Source organism: Neurospora crassa, linkage group II (assembly GCF_000182925.2).
Source record: "Neurospora crassa OR74A linkage group II, whole genome shotgun sequence".
NCBI classification, from domain to species: domain Eukaryota; kingdom Fungi; phylum Ascomycota; class Sordariomycetes; order Sordariales; family Sordariaceae; genus Neurospora; species Neurospora crassa.
Genome location: NC_026502.1, coordinates 2,259,033 through 2,278,581, shown reverse-complemented (window position 1 = coordinate 2,278,581; position 19,549 = coordinate 2,259,033). Strand labels below are relative to the sequence as shown.

The 19,549-nt window shown below is 52.4% G+C and overlaps 7 protein-coding genes across 7 annotated transcripts; 3 read left to right on the top strand and 4 right to left on the bottom strand.

The window, feature by feature from the left end:
• Positions 1-109: 109 nt before the first annotated feature.
• NCU01824 (UDP-galactopyranose mutase) lies at positions 110-2,538 on the bottom strand. Its single transcript, XM_951515.2, has 4 exons — positions 2,201-2,538; positions 1,989-2,058; positions 1,443-1,874; positions 110-1,388 (listed from the first exon to the last, which is right to left on the bottom strand). The coding sequence occupies exons 1-4, from the start codon at positions 2,209-2,211 to the stop codon at positions 348-350; spliced, it is 1,554 nt and encodes a 517-aa protein (XP_956608.1). The 5' UTR covers positions 2,212-2,538; the 3' UTR covers positions 110-347.
• A 3,806-nt stretch (positions 2,539-6,344) lies between these two features.
• On the top strand, positions 6,345-8,980 carry NCU01826 (DUF250 domain membrane protein). Its single transcript, XM_951517.2, has 5 exons — positions 6,345-6,946; positions 7,029-7,096; positions 7,170-7,393; positions 7,462-7,869; positions 7,927-8,980. Exons 1-5 carry the CDS (start codon positions 6,819-6,821, stop codon positions 8,296-8,298), a joined length of 1,200 nt encoding a protein of 399 aa, XP_956610.1. The 5' UTR covers positions 6,345-6,818; the 3' UTR covers positions 8,299-8,980.
• Positions 8,981-9,747: 767 nt separating this feature from the next.
• Positions 9,748-11,608, bottom strand: NCU01827 (60S ribosomal protein L27). The gene is made up of 4 exons (XM_951518.3): positions 11,379-11,608; positions 11,208-11,281; positions 10,542-10,878; positions 9,748-10,449 (listed from the first exon to the last, which is right to left on the bottom strand). Exons 2-4 carry the CDS (start codon positions 11,268-11,270, stop codon positions 10,442-10,444), a joined length of 408 nt encoding a protein of 135 aa, XP_956611.1. The 5' UTR covers positions 11,271-11,281; positions 11,379-11,608; the 3' UTR covers positions 9,748-10,441.
• A 38-nt stretch (positions 11,609-11,646) lies between these two features.
• On the top strand, positions 11,647-13,582 carry NCU01828 (hypothetical protein). The gene is made up of 2 exons (XM_951519.2): positions 11,647-12,016; positions 12,076-13,582. The coding sequence occupies exons 1-2, from the start codon at positions 11,871-11,873 to the stop codon at positions 12,110-12,112; spliced, it is 183 nt and encodes a 60-aa protein (XP_956612.1). The 5' UTR covers positions 11,647-11,870; the 3' UTR covers positions 12,113-13,582.
• On the bottom strand, positions 12,175-13,350 carry NCU01829 (hypothetical protein). The gene has a single exon (XM_951520.3). It carries the CDS (start codon positions 13,075-13,077, stop codon positions 12,274-12,276), a length of 804 nt encoding a protein of 267 aa, XP_956613.2. The 5' UTR covers positions 13,078-13,350; the 3' UTR covers positions 12,175-12,273.
• Positions 13,583-14,199: 617 nt separating the features above from the next.
• NCU01830 (4-hydroxyphenylpyruvate dioxygenase) lies at positions 14,200-15,962 on the top strand. The gene has a single exon (XM_951521.3). The coding sequence runs from the start codon at positions 14,438-14,440 to the stop codon at positions 15,674-15,676; it is 1,239 nt and encodes a 412-aa protein (XP_956614.1). The 5' UTR covers positions 14,200-14,437; the 3' UTR covers positions 15,677-15,962.
• A 236-nt stretch (positions 15,963-16,198) lies between these two features.
• On the bottom strand, positions 16,199-18,686 carry NCU01831 (RNA polymerase TFIIH complex subunit Ssl1). Its single transcript, XM_951522.2, has 2 exons — positions 17,847-18,686; positions 16,199-17,779 (listed from the first exon to the last, which is right to left on the bottom strand). Exons 1-2 carry the CDS (start codon positions 18,374-18,376, stop codon positions 16,900-16,902), a joined length of 1,410 nt encoding a protein of 469 aa, XP_956615.2. The 5' UTR covers positions 18,377-18,686; the 3' UTR covers positions 16,199-16,899.
• Positions 18,687-19,549: the final 863 nt, after the last annotated feature.

Here is a 19,549-nt window from a genome sequence, read left to right as displayed (position 1 = left end):
TATCAGCGGGAGATCGACTCCGCACTAAAAGACAATCGGATACCCAGCATTAAGCCCTGATCCGGCAATTCAAGGCACCAATGGTTCAAAAATAGTCTGAATAGACACAGGAGAGGTAAGGACCACGAATGCGGGACAGCCCGGTGGCTGGGTACTCTTATCATTAAGTTTTAACAAAGTCATGTGCTCCATAAATGAAGCAAAGCAAGTAACGTGTGCTATTTTATCATAGTTATGCAAGTGCAAGATTTTCCGCCCTCTCATGCTCGGCGTATATCCTTACTTCATCTCGCAATTGTCCACATCCAAGTGATATATAGTTTTCAATTCCTCCATCTTTTCTTCTCTTAGTTAGGAAGCGCCGACCTCGCGGGGATGGACTGATCCTCCTTGACGCCAAAGACGAATGACTGGGCGAGCCTGCGCTCAGTGTTCTGACGTCCGTTGACAAAGTCGGGGTAGTTGAGGGTCAACTCGACAGCACCGGTGACAATGTTGTCCACAGCCTCGACACCCAACATAAACGAGTGGTCCTGGTTACCAACCTCGTACCTCCAGCTGCCGAAGCGACCACGGGACCAAATGTCCATATCCTGAAGCTTGGGGAGAAGCTCCTTGAGGACACCCTCTCTTTCGAGCGAGGGGGTGGGGTAGCCGTGGTCGAACTTGCGGTGGTAGGTGGAGACGATCTCATCCTCGGGCTTGATCATCTCGGTGTTGATGAGACCCTGGATGCAGTCCTTGAGCAGGTTCTCCTCATCGACGGGCTTCACGGTAGACTGCGAAACCTCGAGCATGATGGACCAGTAAGGACCCTCCTTAGCCTCATCAGAGCTGGCCTTGGAGCCGTCAGCCTTGTAGAGGGTGGGCAGCTTGGCACCGGCCTCGGGCTGGTTGTAAGGGGAGTAGTTGGAGAAGATGGTGGCGCGGTAGAAGGGGCAGTTGTCCTCGGGGAAGTAGAGCCAGCACTTGTCGCCGATGCGCTCAGGACGCTCGCCACGGATACCGACACCGATGACATGGGTGGAGGAGTAGTAAAGACCCTTGGAGAGCGATACAAGCTCCTGGTTGCCCATCTTCTCCACAAGGTGGTCCACAGCCATGGTGTTGATAAGCTTGCCATACTTGACGGTGGTGCCGTCACCGAGCGTGACAGTCTTCTTCTCGGCATCGACCTTGGTGACCTCTCCGTGCTTGCCGTAGCGCTTGTTCTTCTCGGGAAGAGTGTTGGAGACGGCGATCCAGATACCACCGGTTCCGTCGCGGGCAGGGAAGCGGAAGGTAGCGTTGGGGCCCCAGTTGCCGGCAGTCTTGTTGAGGATGACATTCTTGGTGACAAGCTTGACGTTGGGGGCGGCGACACGCTCGCCGAGCCACTCGCATTGCATCTATGGCGTTGATTAGCACTAGCTCCATGCTGAACGACAGAACAAGCTTCTTACCTTGGTGGTGGGCACGGCCCAGACTTTGTAGTTGTAGGGCCTCATGAAGATGTTGGCAACACCCTCGCCGCAGTTGCGCAGGATCCACTCATCGAAGTCCTTGGGCTTGGTGTTGGCGACACGGTGCTCAAGAGCGGCATCGATCATGCCTTCGACGCACTTGACCTTGTCCTCGTCGGGCAACATGGAGATGTTGTTCTGGAAAGGGTAGGGGACCCAGAGGCCCTTGTAGCGCACATAGGAAATGCGCTGATGTGTGTACCAGTCATCCGCCTTGGGAAGAGCCTCGTCAAGGCAGTCGTCAAAGTACTTGTAGTGAGAGAAGATGACGTGGCCACCAACATCATAGAGGAAGCCCTCAGGGGTAACATCTGTAGACGCGAGACCGCCGGCCTTCTCGTTGGCGTCGACGATCAACCACGAAGGGCCGTTCTAGAGATTGAACACAAGGATTAGCTGAAGGTATTCACCTAATGACTTTCCACGGCGGTGGGCAGAAAGCAGGCAGGAGGATGAGGAGGAGGGGTATCCGCGGGGGACACATACAATGTGGTTGAGGCGCTTGGCAGCACCCAAACCAGTTGGGCCAGCGCCGATAACGAGAACGTCAACATTACTGTGACAAAGACGAAGAGGTTAGCACAGAGCCACTATATAACCTTTGAAGCCCGCCGAGACGAGCTGACTGCAAGCAGCTGCAGTGGTGGGACACACGACGTGTCGGGCCAAAGAGGTCGGTAGCGAGGTAGGAAACTCACATATCAGCCATTGTGGAATAAGTCTGCGTTGTGTATGATTGAGGATTAATATGTATAAGGTAGTCGAAGCCTAGGCCGGGCGTGAGGAAAAAAGGAAACTGAAGCCGCTGAGTTGATGGTTGGCGCAAGGAAGGAGGTACCCCAGAAAAAGACGAAAGCGGGTTGAAACAGACCGAGGGGGCGCGGAGGCAAGTTTATGAGGGATCGAGGAGAGGTTCAGATCGCGGTTCAAGCTGTCGATGATAGGCCTAGAGGTATGGATACGGACGGAGTGGTAATATCCCAACGTTACCTCTACCTACCGTGGGCCAGAAAAGGAGAACCCACGAGCTGATGGCGCTGATGGAGGGTCGTGGAGGGGCACGTTGGGGCAGCCCCAAATTATGTGGCCAGGGGCATGGCCAGATAGCTGGAGAGCGAGCCGATGATTGGCTGGATTGGGCGGGGGACCCTCTCCATCCCGCCTTGGACCCTGACCGCCCCTGGTCTGACCCTGACACTTTGACAGTCCGGCCCTGACTTGGGCTGATACTCCCAGGTCCCGTCTCCCCAGGCCTCTCTGCGACCACAACTTCTCAAGAAGCTCAATGGCAAAACACGGGACTCTGGACCGTTTCTGGGTGGTGTGTGGCACAACTGGGCATCGCAGTGCGCCATTGCCAAAACGAGGCCGCACTTGTGTAAAACGACCAGAACGGACGCTGGCGGGGATACCCCTGGAACGGCATGCAGGAGCTTAGATGAGGGCGGGTGAGGCTACGATGTCATCTCGCAGTCTCGCTGCTGTCCTCAGCTTCGCGGTGCAGAGGGCATCACAGCAACCCCCCCTCCGATTGACATTGGATGCCGTTGCTCTTCCAGGGAGGAATCACAGACAAAATAGAGATTGCCAGTCAGCCGCAAGATTAACCCATACTACCACACGTCGCATCGGCGCTCTTTGAAGGGACAAACTGTTCGCATCCCTCGCGTATCGTACACTAGGTAACTTTATGGCCCTCTTTCAACACGGGCTCGACCGGCAAAGCATGCACATGTGGTCGGCGGCGGGGTAAGTGTCGTCGAAGCTCGAGTCGGTCAGGGTATGCTAGTTCCCTGCACTGCAGGTGGGCTGGCTGCTGTCGTTACATAGCTGCCTTCCCATAGTGTAGTTTGCATCGATGTGTTTGGGATCATGCATTCACAGCGTACAAGAGACGACGTTGCGGTCACGGATTCACCGCCTGAACCGTTCTGGTGGCTGTCAACTCTGGACGCCGGAACTGCCACCAGTCCCCCGTCCCAGTCTCTTATCACTGATCATCTGGAGTCCTTCAATTACGAGGGATATGGTATGTTGCTGATCGCGCTGATGAAACAAGCGCAGGGCCCGCCACAGCTTTGCATGACTGGAGACGTTCGCCATCCGCAACCATGTAGTCAAAGAAAGCAAGAGAAGAAGCCGATCTTCAGCAGATCAACAACCACAGGAATGAGAGAAAAGTGTGTCACTGAAAATCAAACTCGAGATGCACAATGCGAGCGGTATCTCACATGGCATGGCCTGCAACACTACATACATTCAGTTCCCGCAATACATATATATCCCTGACATGAAGCTTTTACCTCTTTGTTTATCCCTTCTGCTGACGAAAGCGTTCCGTCCGCAGTCTTTGGGTTACGACCAGCCTGGCATAAAAAAGTACGGTTTTCTCTTGGAGAGGTGAGAAGTGTGAAGCATAACAGAACTCTATGGTATTCTATGCGATACAAGATAGGAAGTGGTGGACCAGATTTCACTAGTATCATATATGTGTGTAGACCGCGATTTAGGCACTCCCACTCTCGATATCGCGGATTCAGCATCAATACGATTCAAGACTCGGAGGAGGGCGAACGCGCCGGGATTTCACCTGGGTTACGGAGTACAGGCCTCCGTGTCGAACTCCTTCGGGTCCGCTGTAAAGAGTAGAGTTGAGCGAGAAAGCTATGTGGTCTGGCGAACAAAGAACAATCTGCCTACAAGATCGATATGTCCCCAGCCACTTGAAGGGCATCATAGCCGGCCCTTACCAGGTTGCACCGAATGGGCTCACGGTGTGACACGGGAGGTTCTACCGGTAAGATGCTGAAGTCACGCATGAAACCATTTTCATATAACTTTCCAAGTAGAAAGAAAGCGTGATGTTTGTGCCTTTTGGTACGGAAACGAATCCTCTGCGCGGGCACATGATATGATACCTACTGGACTGCCGCCTCGCGCATCATGTCAACAAATTCGATGCGAGTAGAGCAAAAGGCTTGGAGGCTCTCAATCAAAGCACAGGCTGTCACAGAGACACAACGTCAATCGGGCACATACTTACATACAGATGTTGACAGCACTGTTGCTGCACTTGCAGGGACGAGCTGCATCAGCATGAAATGCATGTGTCCATGTGGTGATACGGATGCACACACTCTGTTGATCGGACGGGAGTTAGAGAGGCTAGATTCAGGATGGACAAGCTTCCATATCAACGCATCGCTTCAATTCGACTTGCACATCGCAACAAGAGTGAACTTTAGCCCCCCTCAACGCTGAGCAATTTCTCTACGCACGCAACATGCCGGCTTCCTGACACCTCAAGATCGCCAGGCCAACCCAACTCTTGCTGCTTGATGGGAAGCACTTGACTTCCCGACGCGATAATGCAAAGCCGGGGAACAACCTGCCTAAAAATAAACTCTGACAACATAAGTGAAATACTCCTTGAACGGTCTTCGCAGCACTCGCCTTTCCAGCTACAGTATCAAGCTTTACCAAGTATTTTCTGGAAATGTCAAGGACGGGCGTTGGTGACAAATCCCACGGTAAGCGGGGAAGGCGAGTCAGTAACCTGCACACGATCTTCAAAGATGAAGCTCCGCCTTTTTCCTTCTTCTTCTTCTTTTCTTTATCGCAATACCTATTCTACGGCTACAATGTATGGTTCTTCGTGGGGGACAATCATCCGCCCATTCGGAGGCTTCGCAAACAGCTTCGTTTCACATTACTTCGCCCCAAACCTGTGTTACCTTGTAATGTGATGAGGTTCCTCCTGAGTAATTGCTTCGCTGATCCAGATAATGGAGATAGATGGTGAAGTTGGTTTTCAGGTCGACGCAGTGGACTTTTCGAAAGTTACAGCCGCGACGTTATGCAGTGTATAGTATAGTATAAACTTAGGTAGTCTAACGTCTTTATTGACCCCTGTTCCATGATCCAGGGCTGCGTCGTTGACGAATCTGTTCTCGCTAGAAGCGAAAAAGTCTAACCAAGCTGAAATCAGATGTGATACTTGTTGGAGACGGTAGTTGGCGGGTGGCTTCAAGTTCCCAGGATGTCCATCTTGTCGTTTTTGGGTATTCCGTGCTTGTGCGGACCACAAGTTTACTTTTCCGTCGCCAGGCACGTTGCCCCTTATCTTGCCCCTATTTGTCGCTGCTTTGACGATTACATTCCCGACCAATGGTATCCCTGGAAGCTTCAACTGGGTCGCTCAATCCAGTAGTGACATCTACCCTGCCTTCCCTTGTGCAACTGGTGGGCTTGCAGTCAGGTACAGCTCCGCACGGGCTTTGAGCTCGGTCCTAAGGAGCGCACCCACACGCGAAGTGGCCATCTGAAAAGAGATCACCCGTTGTTTCCAAGGCAATTCCAGATGGAGTGGAGTTGCGCGAAACCACAGCAATGCAGATGGTGGACATCAATTGCTCGACTGAGGGTGGTGATGCCGGTGATGATACAAGGCAAAAATCGTGCAAGCGTGGCCGTGTATCTTATACCCGCTCGTGGACCGATTTACCCTGGATTCACTGGCTGTCTTTTGCCCATGCGATCCATTCTGTGGTGCGTCCCAATTTCCGCTTCAATATGATTTCTGGTTTGCCCTCTGCGATGTTCCTTCCAGGGCAAGGCTGCGTCAGCACAATGTGCAGCGAGTAAAATAGAGTTACCCACCTGGCCGGCAAGCCCAAGCCCAAAAGAGTAGCATCTCTCCCCAGTCTGGACCTCCTGCTCCCCCATTAGGTTTCGCACGCCTCAATCGCTTTCAAGAGATCTGTGACACCCCTTGGCACCCCCTTGGCGCCCCTTGGCATGCCTTCGAGGCGGTCCCCATTTCTTCTCTTTTTGCTTCCGTCTCCCTACCATCGTCACGGGCTCTGCCTTTCTATTATCATCTCGCCTCCCCAGAGCTCCAAGTTTGCGCCCCGACTCCTCGGAATCACAAAGTCGACCGCAAACCGAACCCCTCCCCCCACGGATCAGAGAGCGGATTCATTCTCCAGAACTGCAAAACGCGGGGCTCGGTGTATCTATCCTTCTGCATCCCCTTTGTACATTTCCACTTGGCGAGGTTGCATGACCTGAACTGCCGGCCGTTGCAGCTCCTCCTCCACCACCTTTCGGTCCCGGCTTCTGTTCCAGCTCGACCATCCGCTCGTTTGTTCGACTTGATTCAGCCCTTGCCATCGAGGTCCAGAGTCTTTTCGCGACGTCATTCGCAATACTCCCGTTTTGAACCTCGAGTCCGATACGTAACTTCGGATTCGCACTACGTTCAATCACATCGCTACCCCTTTGAAGCCCCCCAACAAATCTACTACCCACCACAAAATGGGCGTCGAAGAGAAGAGCCGGGCGTCGGGCGACTCCCCCAGAGATGCTGTCCTTCCCACCGTTAATCCAGAGGCCCAAAAGGCCCAGCCTCCCAAGAGTGCCATCCACCCTGCGTTCTATGTGAGGTGAGCTACGACACTCCTCCGCCCATGGCGGGAAGGCCTACTGCGTCTCAGCGTGTTCGGTTGACTGATATCGCGATTGCAGCATCTGGATCGCAATGAGCTCGTCCGTTATTTTGTTCAACAAATGGATTCTATCCGCCAAAGGATTCGGTAAGGAAGCCCCGATACAGATAGCCGAAAAGGGACCTGTCGAAGGACAACGGATACTGAGACGACAACGCAGACTTCCCGGTCGTTTTGACCACTTACCACTTGGCCTTCTCTACCATCATGACCCAGATCCTTGCTCGATACACCACACTGCTCGATGGCAGGAAGACAGTTAAGATGACGGGCAAGGTTTATCTGCGCGCCATTGTCCCGATCGGTTTCTTCTTCAGCTTGAGCTTGATCTGCGGCAACCTCACCTACCTCTACCTCAGTGTTTCCTTTATCCAGATGCTCAAGGTCAGTACCGAAAGATGCGCTTCGCTTAGTAGATCAACACGATCTAACACTTCACGCTTGCAATACAGGCCACGACTCCTGTCGCTGTTCTCCTTTCCGGCTGGGCCCTTGGTGTGTCGCAGATCAACATGAGGGTTTTCCTCAACGTTTCTGTCATCGTTGTCGGTGTCGTTATCGCTTCGTACGGCGAGCTCGAGTTCGTCTGGTTGGGCGTCATCCTCCAGATCGCCGGTGTCGCCTTCGAGGCTCTTCGTCTTACCATGGTTCAGCGTCTCCTGAGCTCCGCCGAGTTCAAGATGGATCCTTTGGTTTCGCTCTACTACTTCGCTCCCATCTGCGCCCTCATGAACGGCGTCGTTGCTCTTTTCTGGGAAGTACCCAGACTTACCATGGCTGACGTTGACCGTGTTGGCCTCTTCTACTTCTTTTTGAACGGCCTCTGCGCTTTCGGCCTCAACGTCTCCGTTGTGTTCTTGGTAGGTTGAATATCTGGCTGGTTCTGTTCAAAGCGCCTTACTGACATGTTTGTGCAGATTGGCAAGACTTCGTCGCTCGTTCTTACCCTCTGTGGTGTCCTCAAGGACGTCTTGCTCGTCGTTGCTTCTATGGTCATCTACGGCAGCCAAGTTACTCTGACCCAGTTCTTCGGTTACAGCATTGCTCTCGGCGGTATGGTTTACTACAAGCTTGGCGCTGAGACCATCAAGAGCTACGCCGGCGAGGCTGGCCGCCAATGGGCTGACTTTGGCAACCGCCGCCCCGTGCTCCGTCGCATTTCCATCATCCTCCTCTCCGTCTTCGTTGTCTTCTCTCTGCTCGGCGGTTTCGCTCCCAACTATGCTGCTGGAATTGACCCTACTGAGTACCTCAACGAGGCCAAGTCTAAGATCGGGATGTCCGCCTAAGCTCGGAGCAAGGAGTTAATGTGCGGGAACGGCGCATGAGTTGGACGCGAGAGAACCGAACTCTGCAAAAGGGGATGTTGTCATTTGGTGTCTACTACTAAAAAATATCGACCTTGTAATCCTCTTCAGCAAGTTTCCCACACTTTCAAGTATTCAGCACGACATACCCTCAGGGATATAGATGGGTTTCTCGCCGCTTTGCCAGTAGGGAAGCATGAAAGGGGCAGGTAATATTCGTCTTCTTTGAATCTCACAGTTACAAAAGACCTCTCCCTGTTGCGTTTTTTTTTATTTCATCTCTTCGCCGATCAAGTCGAACCAGGTTATACGTCATCTTCTCTAGCCAGGTCATAAGAGTTGGTTACTTCGCTTTTCATTTTGCTTTTAGCTATGTTTTCACACCAACTTTCGGGAGAGGAGTAAGGGTCGCAATGAGAGTCATGTCAAAGGCAGAGAGAGAAAGTGGGCAAATGGGCGACAGGTGATAGATATACCGGAAAATTCTGGGATTACGGGAACGGGATGAGCGAGGGTAGCGGCGCCGGTTGCAGGCAGGTATATGGTTGATATGATAGGACAGGATAGAAATGGTTGGCAGGAATACATGGTTGATGAACCAGAATCAATGAGGACTTGTGGGTGTGAAGCGTACTCAAGTGAATGCTCATGGAGCTCGGGATATTGGCGCCGTGATTGCTGTGAAGGCAGTGCGTGCATGTGTGTGTGCCCGTCTGTATCACCGAAGGACCAAGATATCTCGGTTGTCTGCCATACATTCCGAACTGGTACTGCTCTTGGAAACTTGCTCGAGTTACCAGGCAAGAAAGATGTTCCGTCCCCTGAAAACCTTACTTTTCCTTTCTTTTTTTTTCTTTTTTTCATTCCTAGAAAGAGTAGGTATTCTTTTTGTTTTCAATTTTTCTTTCTCTTTTTCTTTTTCTTTTGCTTTGTTTTTTGACTAATGTCCTCACAAGCTGGGAGCGGGGAGTTTATCCTTGGGAGTGGACAATGTGGCCAGGATGCTGGTGGATATAAAACCAGATGCTCATTCAGCTTAGCTTGAGTACTGTATGGCCCATGCACACGGTAAAAATATATTGGAGAGGTGGTGAGTTGTGTTGCTGAAATGTTCTCGGGGGGTTGCAGAATGGCAGGGCCAAGGACTCAAGGAGACAGGTGAAGGGGGATGAGACTTTAGGTAGATTAGGTAGACTTGTGTCGTTTTTTTATGCTCCTCCTCTATTGCAATATTGCCTCCTCATGTCATAAACAACGAGGAAGTGTGAGTGCGGCTTCTGCAGTGAGGGAGGTGGATAAGGATGTGTTCTTGGTCTTCAGCATCTTAGCAAGTGTGAGCCAAGGTATCTGAAGATAAAAAACGTGGAGAGCAGGAAGATGATGCTTAGGCAACGGTTTAGATGATCTACCTGTACCTGCCTACATATGTGTTTCTGAACCTCTTGAGGTCTAGGTACGAGTATGTTCCAGTGACATATTGATATTTTCTCTGTAGGATGTTGATTCAAGTAGCCCTGTGGACTATGATGTCTAGTTTCACTTTGGCCGCTGGCTTCAGCATTGCGCGTCAATAAACTGCAACAATCTAAGTACATAGCGTCTGAACGACGAGGTGGCCGGAGAGAGAAAAAGGGAGGTGGTATTTTGGCAAAAGTACGTGGGCGAGGTGAACACATCTCACATCATGGTCATATACTGACCCAAATCATTGGCCATTGTTGTCTCCAAATCCCGCTCATTCGTTTGCTTCAATGATTCATCAAGTTGATGTATCTAGTCCCTTTCATGGGGCTCGCGACCAGGAACACTATCCGTCGCCGGTCTATGGGTATCGATCGCTGTTCTGTTTTCGAAGTGCTTCCCTCCAGGGGCAATCCCCCTTCTCCGTTTCAAAGAGTTGGAATCCGCAGATCCATGTCCTTCGATGAGATGCCTGAGACTTGAAGACTGCCCGCACGTGGATGAATTGAAATTGGAATGGTTGATATGGTCGTCATCTCTCTTGTTTCAATTTGCCGTTAATTTCAGACTAGTCAGGAAGCCTCAAGTTTTATTCCCTGGATGAATGCTGTATACAGCCCCCTAAAACCATGCGCCCTGCCCAGACCGAGAGTAGAAGACTAATTTAGAAACCTAAAGATGCAGGGTCAGTATTGCGCGTCCTTGTCCCTGAGTGTTTACGAGACAGAAGGGAAAAGGTATGGTGGGGGGACGGGAAAACGTACGGAGAGGGGTGAAGAACCACCTGTTCTTGCCGGAGGTGTAACGCTCCTCGAGAACCTTCTTGACGGTCTTCTTGGCATCCTCGCGCTGGGAAACCTCCTTGAAAGTCTCGGCGGAGACGGAGCCCTTGAGACCCTCAAGCTCGAGGGTGTAGCGGGTGGGCATCAAGTGGTTGTAGTTGATGACCTTGATGAAGGGCTTGACCTTGGAGCGCTTCTCCTGGCGGGTCTTGCTCATGCGGCGAGTGATCTTGCTGGGGTATCTCTCGATACCGGCAACAATGGCGTGACCGTAGGGGTGGGTCTTGGAGCCGTTGTCAACGGGCTGGATGATGACGACCTGAACCAAGGACAGTCAGTCAGCGATCATGGTGTTTTCGGCTTTTCGCATTATCTCGTTGCGAGAGTTCCCCTATTCCATCAATCCTCGGCTTGTCTTTTCCCCCATCGCGTCGTTGTCGCGCAGCAGTCGGAATCGATTGTCGGTCGTTTGTCCCTTTCCTTCCCAAACGCCATTGGTCCAACGCAAATTTGCAGCAACTCGTTTCTCCTCCGATCGATTTGGTCAAAATTCGAGATTGGTGACGGAACTCGGACGACACGGGACAAGACAACGAGGATTTCCGGTCGGGTGGGCAAAGTAGAGGTGTGGCAGGTGTAGCAGCGTACCTTCTTGCCGGCATAACGACCCCGGGTAACGAGGCAGACTCGCGACGTCTTCAAGAACTTCATCTTGACTGATTCTGTGGTGGATTGAGGTTAGAGGGGGTGAACGACACGGGAAACTCGGAAGTCGCGTCGAAAAAAACCCAAAAATGCAGAGGGACAGTATGGACGTACTCAGTGATCCAGCGGGGCCTTGCCTGAAGTCGGTTGTAAGGCTCAGAGACAAGTAGCTGACGACCGTGTTGAAGTCTTTCCCGAAATAATTTCCAGTTTGTGGGCTTTCAAAATTCGAGCGGGCACAGCAGTGCACTCTGATGACTAAGCCCTGGTCTGTGCGTCGTCCATAAAACCTGAGGCTCGGGAGCTGTCCTTGCCAAGACTTCCAAGTGTGGACTGCGTGCGGGGCATGAACGGGGCCTGCCGCTGGGGAAGCCAAGGGAATGGAACTTTGGAGTGAAATCCGTCAAGGTGAATGAATGGAAACTGAACCAAATCCAATGCCCAAAAGTTGCGTTTTCCTCAAGTGATTGCCGGCTCGCTTCAGTCAATCACCAATTACCCCCCAAGTTCACGACAACTTAATTCGTTGAATAACATCAACCCGCTACACTCGGCCGTCTTATCACCACTCAAACATACCCAAACATTTCCTGTACTCGACACAGAATGCCTGCCCCAGTTTACATCATCTCCCGGGTTGCGGATCCCATCTTTGCCGTCTTCATCGGCGTTTCCGCTGCGGCTTTGAGAATTAACCGCGAGGAGAAGGAGAAAGGCCGCACCACCCAGGAGATCTTTCAGATTGCTCGTCGGTATGCTTCACTTTCTCCTGCGGGGATCTACGACCCGTGCTAAACCTACCTATATATAGGCGCCTTGGTCTCACCTCTACTGCCAAGAGCTCGTGAGCTGGTACTATCTGATCATGTCAACATGATGCAGTCACTTGCTACCGAGAAACAGACGGTTGCGGCCATGGTCGCGCCTTGCTTTTCGTAAAATTTCTCATCACCATTATCCTACAGAAACAGCTCTCTTTAATTGTACAGCATCGCCAGTTCCTTGACCCTCATGCCGAATAGGCCGGCCCGTACTCTTTCTTTAACGCCTCCCGGACCATCTGTCCACACAGCTTGGCTGTTGGGTTTGTGCTCACAGCGAGTGCTTTCGCGATTTCGTTGCCATATCTGCCACCCATAGCAAAGTCCCTCGAGGCATTCTCCTCGAAATCCAGCTTGTTCCAGCTTCCTTCTCGTCGACCCTGTGGTACAGCTAGGGTGTTGGATTCCATCAACTTGGACGTCATATGATAGATGGCGGCTCTCTGGGTGTGTGCACTGGAAAGCGTCCTAACCACATTCTGGGACAACCTGGTCTGGGGCGTGGCAGGGGTCAGGAGCGAGATGGCGCGATCAAGGTCAGATAGAGCAGTCTCAGCCATCTGCAGTCGCTCGGCGTCATCGATATTCCGAATCAGTGCTTGGTGAAGCTGCTGGGAGCCCGAGATCAACATCGAATCGCCAACTAGCCGTCTAATCGCCTGCGCCCTGTTGTTGCGGGCACTCGCGTACTCTGGGTATTCTTGGATGAGGCTTCCCAGCTGGGTGACACAGTTGCGATAGCCTTGAATAGTCTTATTCACGTCGGTCGTTCCATGCGCTGCAGGCTTTGCATTTGCGAGCTCGAGTTGCTGGATGGAGAGGATGATGTTGCGCTCTAGTTGGGCGACCTTGTCATATACGGCCTGGTCTTTGAAGTTGGGGTCTTTTGGCAGGCTAGTGTCGACTTGCACTATCCGGGCGGGATCGTACTCTGGGTCCTGGATTTTCTCGAGGACGTTGAGATCTCGTGTGCTCAATGAGACGTAAGCCATGACGATGGCTTGCCGTGGTGTATTATATGGTTCAACGTCTAGAGCTGTGCTTGTGTAGGGAGCGAAACGTCAATGTTGGCAGCTGAAGTCCAGAAACTTTTGGTGGTAGCTGGGCAAGAGAATGTTCGAAATAATGTCAATGACCAGACCCAAGACTGATAAGCAAGAAGTTGTACCCTTTTTGTGATGGGAAGGAAGAAAAAGGATGTCGAGATGACGAAGATACGATGTTTGGAATACAAGGGTCACGATGGATCTTAGGACCAATCATCAACTTCCCCAATTCAAGGCATCGGCTTTCCAAAAGGCTAACCTATCTACGGCCAATGGAGTGCGGAAGGCACAAGGTTTTTGTGCACTGTGGCTCGGGACAATGAGCGTCACGGGGATCGCATCTTGTCTAGGATTTTCATGATGGACCTTTCCACAAGTTCTTCGGCGCGGCGTATCTGCAACAGATGCATTGTTTGGGCAGACAAAAGGGGTTGGAGAGGGTTGGTGAAGCAGACGTAAGACCACAGGAGCGCGGCCCCACGGCAACCGTCGGTTCTGAGCGGCTTTTCCAGGGATCGACGTTCCATCGGTCTGATTCCGCCTCTGCAAAGGGTCCCGCGGGCGGCTGCGGTTGAACATCCACATTGGCCGTTTCACTTACACCCCGAATTGGCAGCTCGGCTTATCACTCCGACATCGAGAATGGAAAAGAGTGGTTCGCTTTCCGTTTCCGCCATCATCCGTCGCAAACCTGTCAATTCGCTTGGCCTCTCCTTTTGTTACCCGGTTTCATCAATAGCGTAGTTGGACAATGAAGACCGAGGAACCACTCAGAGGGAGGGTATTATTGACTGTGGTTCATGGGTAGTCATGGGTTGATACAGCACCAGCTCCGCGCTTGTTACCGCACACTATGAACTATGTGCGGACACTCGCCGGTTTGCCTCCCCCGTGCGCCGTTACCCGCAGCAACCTGCCTATATACGACTGACGCGGACCATACCCCCGGCCTGCCAACCTCACGGGGCCATTTGAAGGGGGTGCAAGGGCCGCAAAAGGGTCTGCTTACCGGAACTGATCGAGAGGGGGGTTGTGACGTCCGTTGATCTCTGCTAATTATGATAGGTCCCAAGCCAACAGGAACGGAACGCGGGACTGCACCTGCTTCGTTGAGCCGACTCTTCATATCAACTCGTCACTCGTCACTCCTCTCCACCTGCCATGGCTTATAAGTCTCCCTCCCTCCCCCTTCAGATTGATGTTCCATAGTCATCAAGCTATACGCATCATTCTTTGATACCCATTCCTCCAGTCAACCATATACTATCTCTTCGACTCAGCATAGCTTACGCATTACCCCGTGAGCATGTCCCCATCAGCCATATCCTCTGAGTACAGCAACTGCAACGGAACTCCAGATTACGCTCTTCAGTCCTCCGAGGTTTCCAACTTCAATGGCTATGACCACGTAACATGGTGGGTGGGCAACGCCAAGCAGGCTGCCTCCTACTACAACACTGTCTTCGGCTTTAAGACTCTCGCATATCGCGGCCTTGAGACCGGCAGCCGGTACTTTGCTTCATACGTCGTTGGCAACGCCGACGTCCGCTTTGTCTTCACCTCCCCCATTCGCTCCCAGAAGTGTCTTCCCGAGGAGGAGCCCATCTCGGATGCGGACCGCAAGCTCCTGCAGGAGTGCCATGAACACCTGGAGAAGCACGGCGACGCCGTCAAGGACGTAGCCTTCGAAGTTGACAATGTGGACGGCGTCTTCCACAAGGCCGTTGCCGCTGGCGCCGACGTTGTCCAGGAGCCCACCACGCTCACCGACAAGATGCACGGCAGCGTCCGCACCGCCGTCATCCGTACCTACGGCGACACTACGCACACCCTGATCTCCCGGGCGGACTATAACGGTCCCTTCCTGCCCGGTTTCCGTACCGCTGCCCCCTCCTCCGCCACGGTCCAGCTCCCCAGCGTTCCCCTGGCCCGCATCGACCACTGCGTCGGCAACCAAGACTGGAACGAGATGGTCTCCGCCTGCGCCTTCTACGAGCAGTGTCTCTCCTTCCACCGCTTCTGGTCGGTAGACGACTCGCAGATCTGCACCGAGTTCTCGGCTCTGAACTCAATCGTCATGGCGTCCGAGAACAACCTGGTCAAGATGCCCATCAACGAGCCCGCGCCCGGCAAGAAGAAGTCCCAGATTGAGGAGTACGTCGTCTTCAACTCGGGCGCCGGAGTGCAGCACATTGCCCTGCTGACGCCCGACATCATCTCCACCGTCAGCGCCATGCGCGCCCGCGGCGTCGAGTTCATTAACGTGCCCTCCACCTACTATGACACCATCCGCCAGCGCCTCAAGACGGAGAAGCGTGGATGGGAGCTCAAGGAGGACCTGGACACCATCCAGAAGCTCAACATCTTGATCGATTACGACGAAGGTGGTTACCTGCTGCAGCTGTTTACCAAGCCGTTGATGGACCGCCCGACTGTTTTCATAGAAATTATCCAGAGAAACAACTTTGAGGGCTTCGGCGCAGGTAACTTCAAGAGTCTATTTGAGGCGATTGAGAGAGAGCAGGCTGAGCGCGGCAACTTGTAAAGTTGGGAGCGTAAGGTTGGGTGAATGAGATTGACGATTCAAATTTTCTTTTTTTGTAGAATTTTTTTTCTCTTTTTTTTTTTTTTTTGGGCACAAAAGCTTGGGGGTCGGCCGGCAGGGGAGCTGGCCGGAAGGGTCTTAGCATGGCATCTTGCAGGCGCACAGTACTTGTTTGTGGTTTCGATATGGCTTCAAACCGAGAAGTAGAGCATGAAAGTAGCTTTGGCATAGTTATGCAAATCATGTGATGATTTTGACACGTGCTTACATAGTACTTTGTCATTCTGAAATCAGCTATGTGAAATTGTAGGTAATGAGCGAATTCACGGTGGTGTATTAGCTTCGAATGAAAACGAGGGGTTGAAACATTTTGTTGACCTGTTCATAAATCGCCAGTCATGATCGCCCAACAAGTTCCTTTCGCATTCTGCTCTTCACTCGTTTTTCACCACGCACTCCTACCTACTTGCATATAATTTGTCCGATTTGTTCAAGGGCAGGATTTTTCCTTTATCGGAACATCACCGGAACCGTGTAGACATATGAAGATTAGCTATTTTAGTACGCTACTTGATGATGCTGGTATGGTCTCAAAATCTCACATTGCCGTATCACTCCACATCTATGATTCGTTGCGTGCCCGTCCTCTCTTTCCCCTCGTCACAAGGGACTCTACCGATACGCAAAGAGTCTTCTTGATCATTCTTCCATAACCATATCCGTCTCCCATCTCCTTCACAGATGCGCCACACCCAACGAATCGTCTTCTTGAATTCATAGGACCATTTCACATCTGTTGGATCCCGTCATTTCTTTAGCCCTTTCGCTAGTATCCCTTTGCACTGCCTTGTTGGTAAAGAGCATGAAGAAGCCATGACCCCGTCGTCTCTAGTTATTCGGCTGGTGTCCCTTACAGCTTTGGTTTTGGGAGTTCCACTTTGGACTTTCTTCTTAGCCAAGTCGTCTGGGTATATTTTGATCGTGATGCCGTGTATATTTTCGTGTTCTTTGCAGCGCCAACCCCTCCATGTAACAGATATGTTCGCCATACCCTTAAAACTGCTCTGTTTCGGGTCATCGTATCGTTTTCGTTCACGATACCATACTATCGATGCTCTTAACCAGAGTGGCCGGTTCGGTTCCGCCCGAAGAATCTGAAACGTTCAAGCGGAGCGGCTAATTGTTGTCCTCCATCTGCCGCCATTTGTAGCATGCTCCTCACTCTAGGAATCCATCACCATGGGTGTAGGGCCACCGTCTGGTACTGCTACTGCCGTATCCTTCTCCACATCCCTCGTATCGCTCTGACACCCAGGACAATTATGAATAGTCTCGTGGGCAAAGACATCACAGTCTATGCAAAAATGATTTCCGCATACCTGGCAAGCATACCGCCCGCTTTCGCTGACACCCTTGAGTTCCGGTTTTGGATTTTTCTGCTCGCCGTCCTGTTGTTTCCCGCTACCTTTAGCTCCGGCTCTCCCTCCTAACACAGCTGGCGCTGCCGCCACTGAATCCCTTGGCCTAGCAGGAAAGGGTGTCAGGCACGAGTAGCACGCCGTCGACTTATACGCCTGAGACCACGGAACCTCCACAAACACCTTGAGCGGGAACAGATGATGGTACGACCTCGCCAAGTGCGTGCTCTGGATGAGCGTCAGCTTGCAGATCGGACAGTCGATCGGCAGCCGGCACACTTTGATTCCGCAGCGCGGACAGGTGTACCCCTCGCGCGTGGGCTTCGCGTGGCAGGCGCAGAAGCTGACATGGTCTTTCGGAGCAAGCGTGCGGCTGGGAAAGCCCATCATGAGCAGGCTGGCGGTGTTTTGCTCGGGCGTGCGGGTGACGGGCGGAGTGGTGGCGGCGAAGAAGAGCTCCTTGAGGTGCACCTCGTCTACGGCGACGCTGTAGTTGCCGTCGTGGTTGTTCGTCCGCTTGCAAAGCTCGCTGCAGATGGCGACTTGGCCGGCGAGGCCAACGACCGAGACGCGGATGCGGTCGGCTACGAGGTCGTTGATGGTGTCGTGTATGTCGCCCGGATCGATTGAGACGAGGGCACCGTAGATTATCAGTATTTCGCGCGTGGCATGTGACGGCGTTTGACTGTACAAAAACATGAAGCGGTTAGCGAATGACCTCTGTCACGGAGGGGGTGGGCCGTAGCGCTGACTATAGAGCACCTCGGCACATTTGAAGTGCATTCTGTAAACTCGGATTTCCTTGGGGGTCTTGTTGCTCGCTCCATTGCATCAACTTTTCGATGTGCTCGGCCGGATTCCCGCTCAGGTCGCTTATTCGCACAGCAATTCCATCGCGCATTCCCACGATGCCTAGCTGACTGATGGGATTCTGCTCGAAATACTCGCGTACGAAGCCAATGGCGTTATTTAGGACGACTCGGTAACGGTTTGGTAGCAGATCTTTGTCGGCCATGGCGAAACTCATGTCGAGCACAAGCATCAGATGGCGGATAATTCCACGCTGAAGAGGTGTCGTGTCGCGCAGAAGGCGACGCCGCTTCTCGGCCTCCCGAATCTCTGCGATGGAGAGGCCGCTGTCCGCTGTTTCCAAGACGGTATCCCAGGAGCGCTTAACATCTTCCCATGACGCCTTGGTTTGCTTGCTGCGCCCGTCCGCTGTCCTCTTTCCATGCCTCTTGAGCTCATCGTCGGAGGCGTACTCGCCGTCCGAGTCAGCCATGTTTGCGTATGTTTGTCGGGATAGTTTGACGGATAGTAGCTGGCGCTCTTAGTGGGAGAAGCTCGAGGGTCACTTCGAAACGAGTGGAAGGTTCAGAAGTTCGATAATCAGGGCCTTTAGTCGTGTTCGTGTAGACAACTCCCTGGTAGGTGTTGATCGGGAGGCCGGGTACTGGTTGTCGCGCTGAAAAAGTGCCGGAGAGAAATAAGAAAGAATGGAGAAAAGGGGATACGCGACGACGTTGAATGCACAAGCTGAACAAAGGTTCGTGGTGTGTGGTGGAAGCCGGAAATGTTTACTGGACTGCAAGGCTGTTCCCCAAATGCGCGAACTCGTGTATGTAGGCAGCCTCGCAGGAAGAGTGGGGCCTGTGAAATCGAATCAGATCGGTGCTGGGTACCGACATCTCGTTTGTGTAACTACGGGCCTCGAAATTCGACAGCGAAATCTGGTTCCACCACAACTTCAAAGCGAAGGTCAACTCTGATTTGAAGCTTGGTTACGAGTCACGACATTCAAAGGACGTGCATATGTGTCAAGTATATACTACATGATGTGCCCGCTACCCAGAAGGGCCACTGGATTGTCTTGAGGCGATGTAGGGCTATGCCTTCGGGGGCCTGCGACTTTCACATGCTTGTGCCCGGGGTTCACCAGACTGTTGAAGTAATCAAGAACCTCAAAGAGTATGTAGGCATACAAGGCTCAAATAAATCATGGATCGGTCGTCGTCGGTACTGCGGGGGTGCGTGATACTTGTGCGGTCAAATCGCTTGGCAAAATGGGAATCCCACGTGGAAAACGGCCAGCCAGGGAGTCCAACTGTCCGTTCCGGTCCGGATTCCGGGCACGGGCTCTCCCGAATTCTAGAGTCCAGACGACGGAATGGGGTCCACGGCTTTGATGTGTCCATATATCCGTTTCGGTATCGTGGTCCAATGAATCTGCAAGGTCACCAGCGAGACAGACACCGTATGGCGTGAGTCGCATGTTTCGTGATGTGGTGAAACAGGTAAACACCGACCCTTACCTTGAGCGAAACAACTGTCACAGTGCAGTGCACAACTAGCAATACTTACTGGAGATGGGGGAGAGAAGATCGAAGCTAATTACTGCATCGAGTTATGTACATATACTCGATGAAGGAATGCAGTAAGATGCGACCTTAAAGCG

Coding starts and splice junctions, on each gene's coding strand:
- NCU01824 (XM_951515.2), bottom strand. Junction 1,875..1,988: donor CCAAGCGCCTCAACCACATT/GTATGTGTCCCC, acceptor TTCAATCTCTAG/AACGGCCCTTCGTGGTTGAT. Junction 1,389..1,442: donor GGGCCGTGCCCACCACCAAG/GTAAGAAGCTTG, acceptor TCAACGCCATAG/ATGCAATGCGAGTGGCTCGG.
- NCU01826 (XM_951517.2), top strand. CDS start 6,819: ATGGGCGTCGAAGAGAAGAGCCGGGCGTCGGGCGACTCCCCCAGAGAT. Junction 6,947..7,028: donor CACCCTGCGTTCTATGTGAG/GTGAGCTACGAC, acceptor TCGCGATTGCAG/CATCTGGATCGCAATGAGCT. Junction 7,870..7,926: donor ACGTCTCCGTTGTGTTCTTG/GTAGGTTGAATA, acceptor ATGTTTGTGCAG/ATTGGCAAGACTTCGTCGCT.
- NCU01827 (XM_951518.3), bottom strand. CDS start 11,270: ATGAAGTTCTTGAAGACGTCGCGAGTCTGCCTCGTTACCCGGGGTCGT. Junction 10,879..11,207: donor GTCGTTATGCCGGCAAGAAG/GTACGCTGCTAC, acceptor TCCTTGGTTCAG/GTCGTCATCATCCAGCCCGT.
- NCU01828 (XM_951519.2), top strand. CDS start 11,871: ATGCCTGCCCCAGTTTACATCATCTCCCGGGTTGCGGATCCCATCTTT. Junction 12,017..12,075: donor ATCTTTCAGATTGCTCGTCG/GTATGCTTCACT, acceptor ACCTATATATAG/GCGCCTTGGTCTCACCTCTA.
- NCU01829 (XM_951520.3), bottom strand. CDS start 13,077: ATGGCTTACGTCTCATTGAGCACACGAGATCTCAACGTCCTCGAGAAA.
- NCU01830 (XM_951521.3), top strand. CDS start 14,438: ATGTCCCCATCAGCCATATCCTCTGAGTACAGCAACTGCAACGGAACT.
- NCU01831 (XM_951522.2), bottom strand. CDS start 18,376: ATGGCTGACTCGGACGGCGAGTACGCCTCCGACGATGAGCTCAAGAGG. Junction 17,780..17,846: donor ATGTGCCGAGGTGCTCTATA/GTCAGCGCTACG, acceptor GTTTTTGTACAG/TCAAACGCCGTCACATGCCA.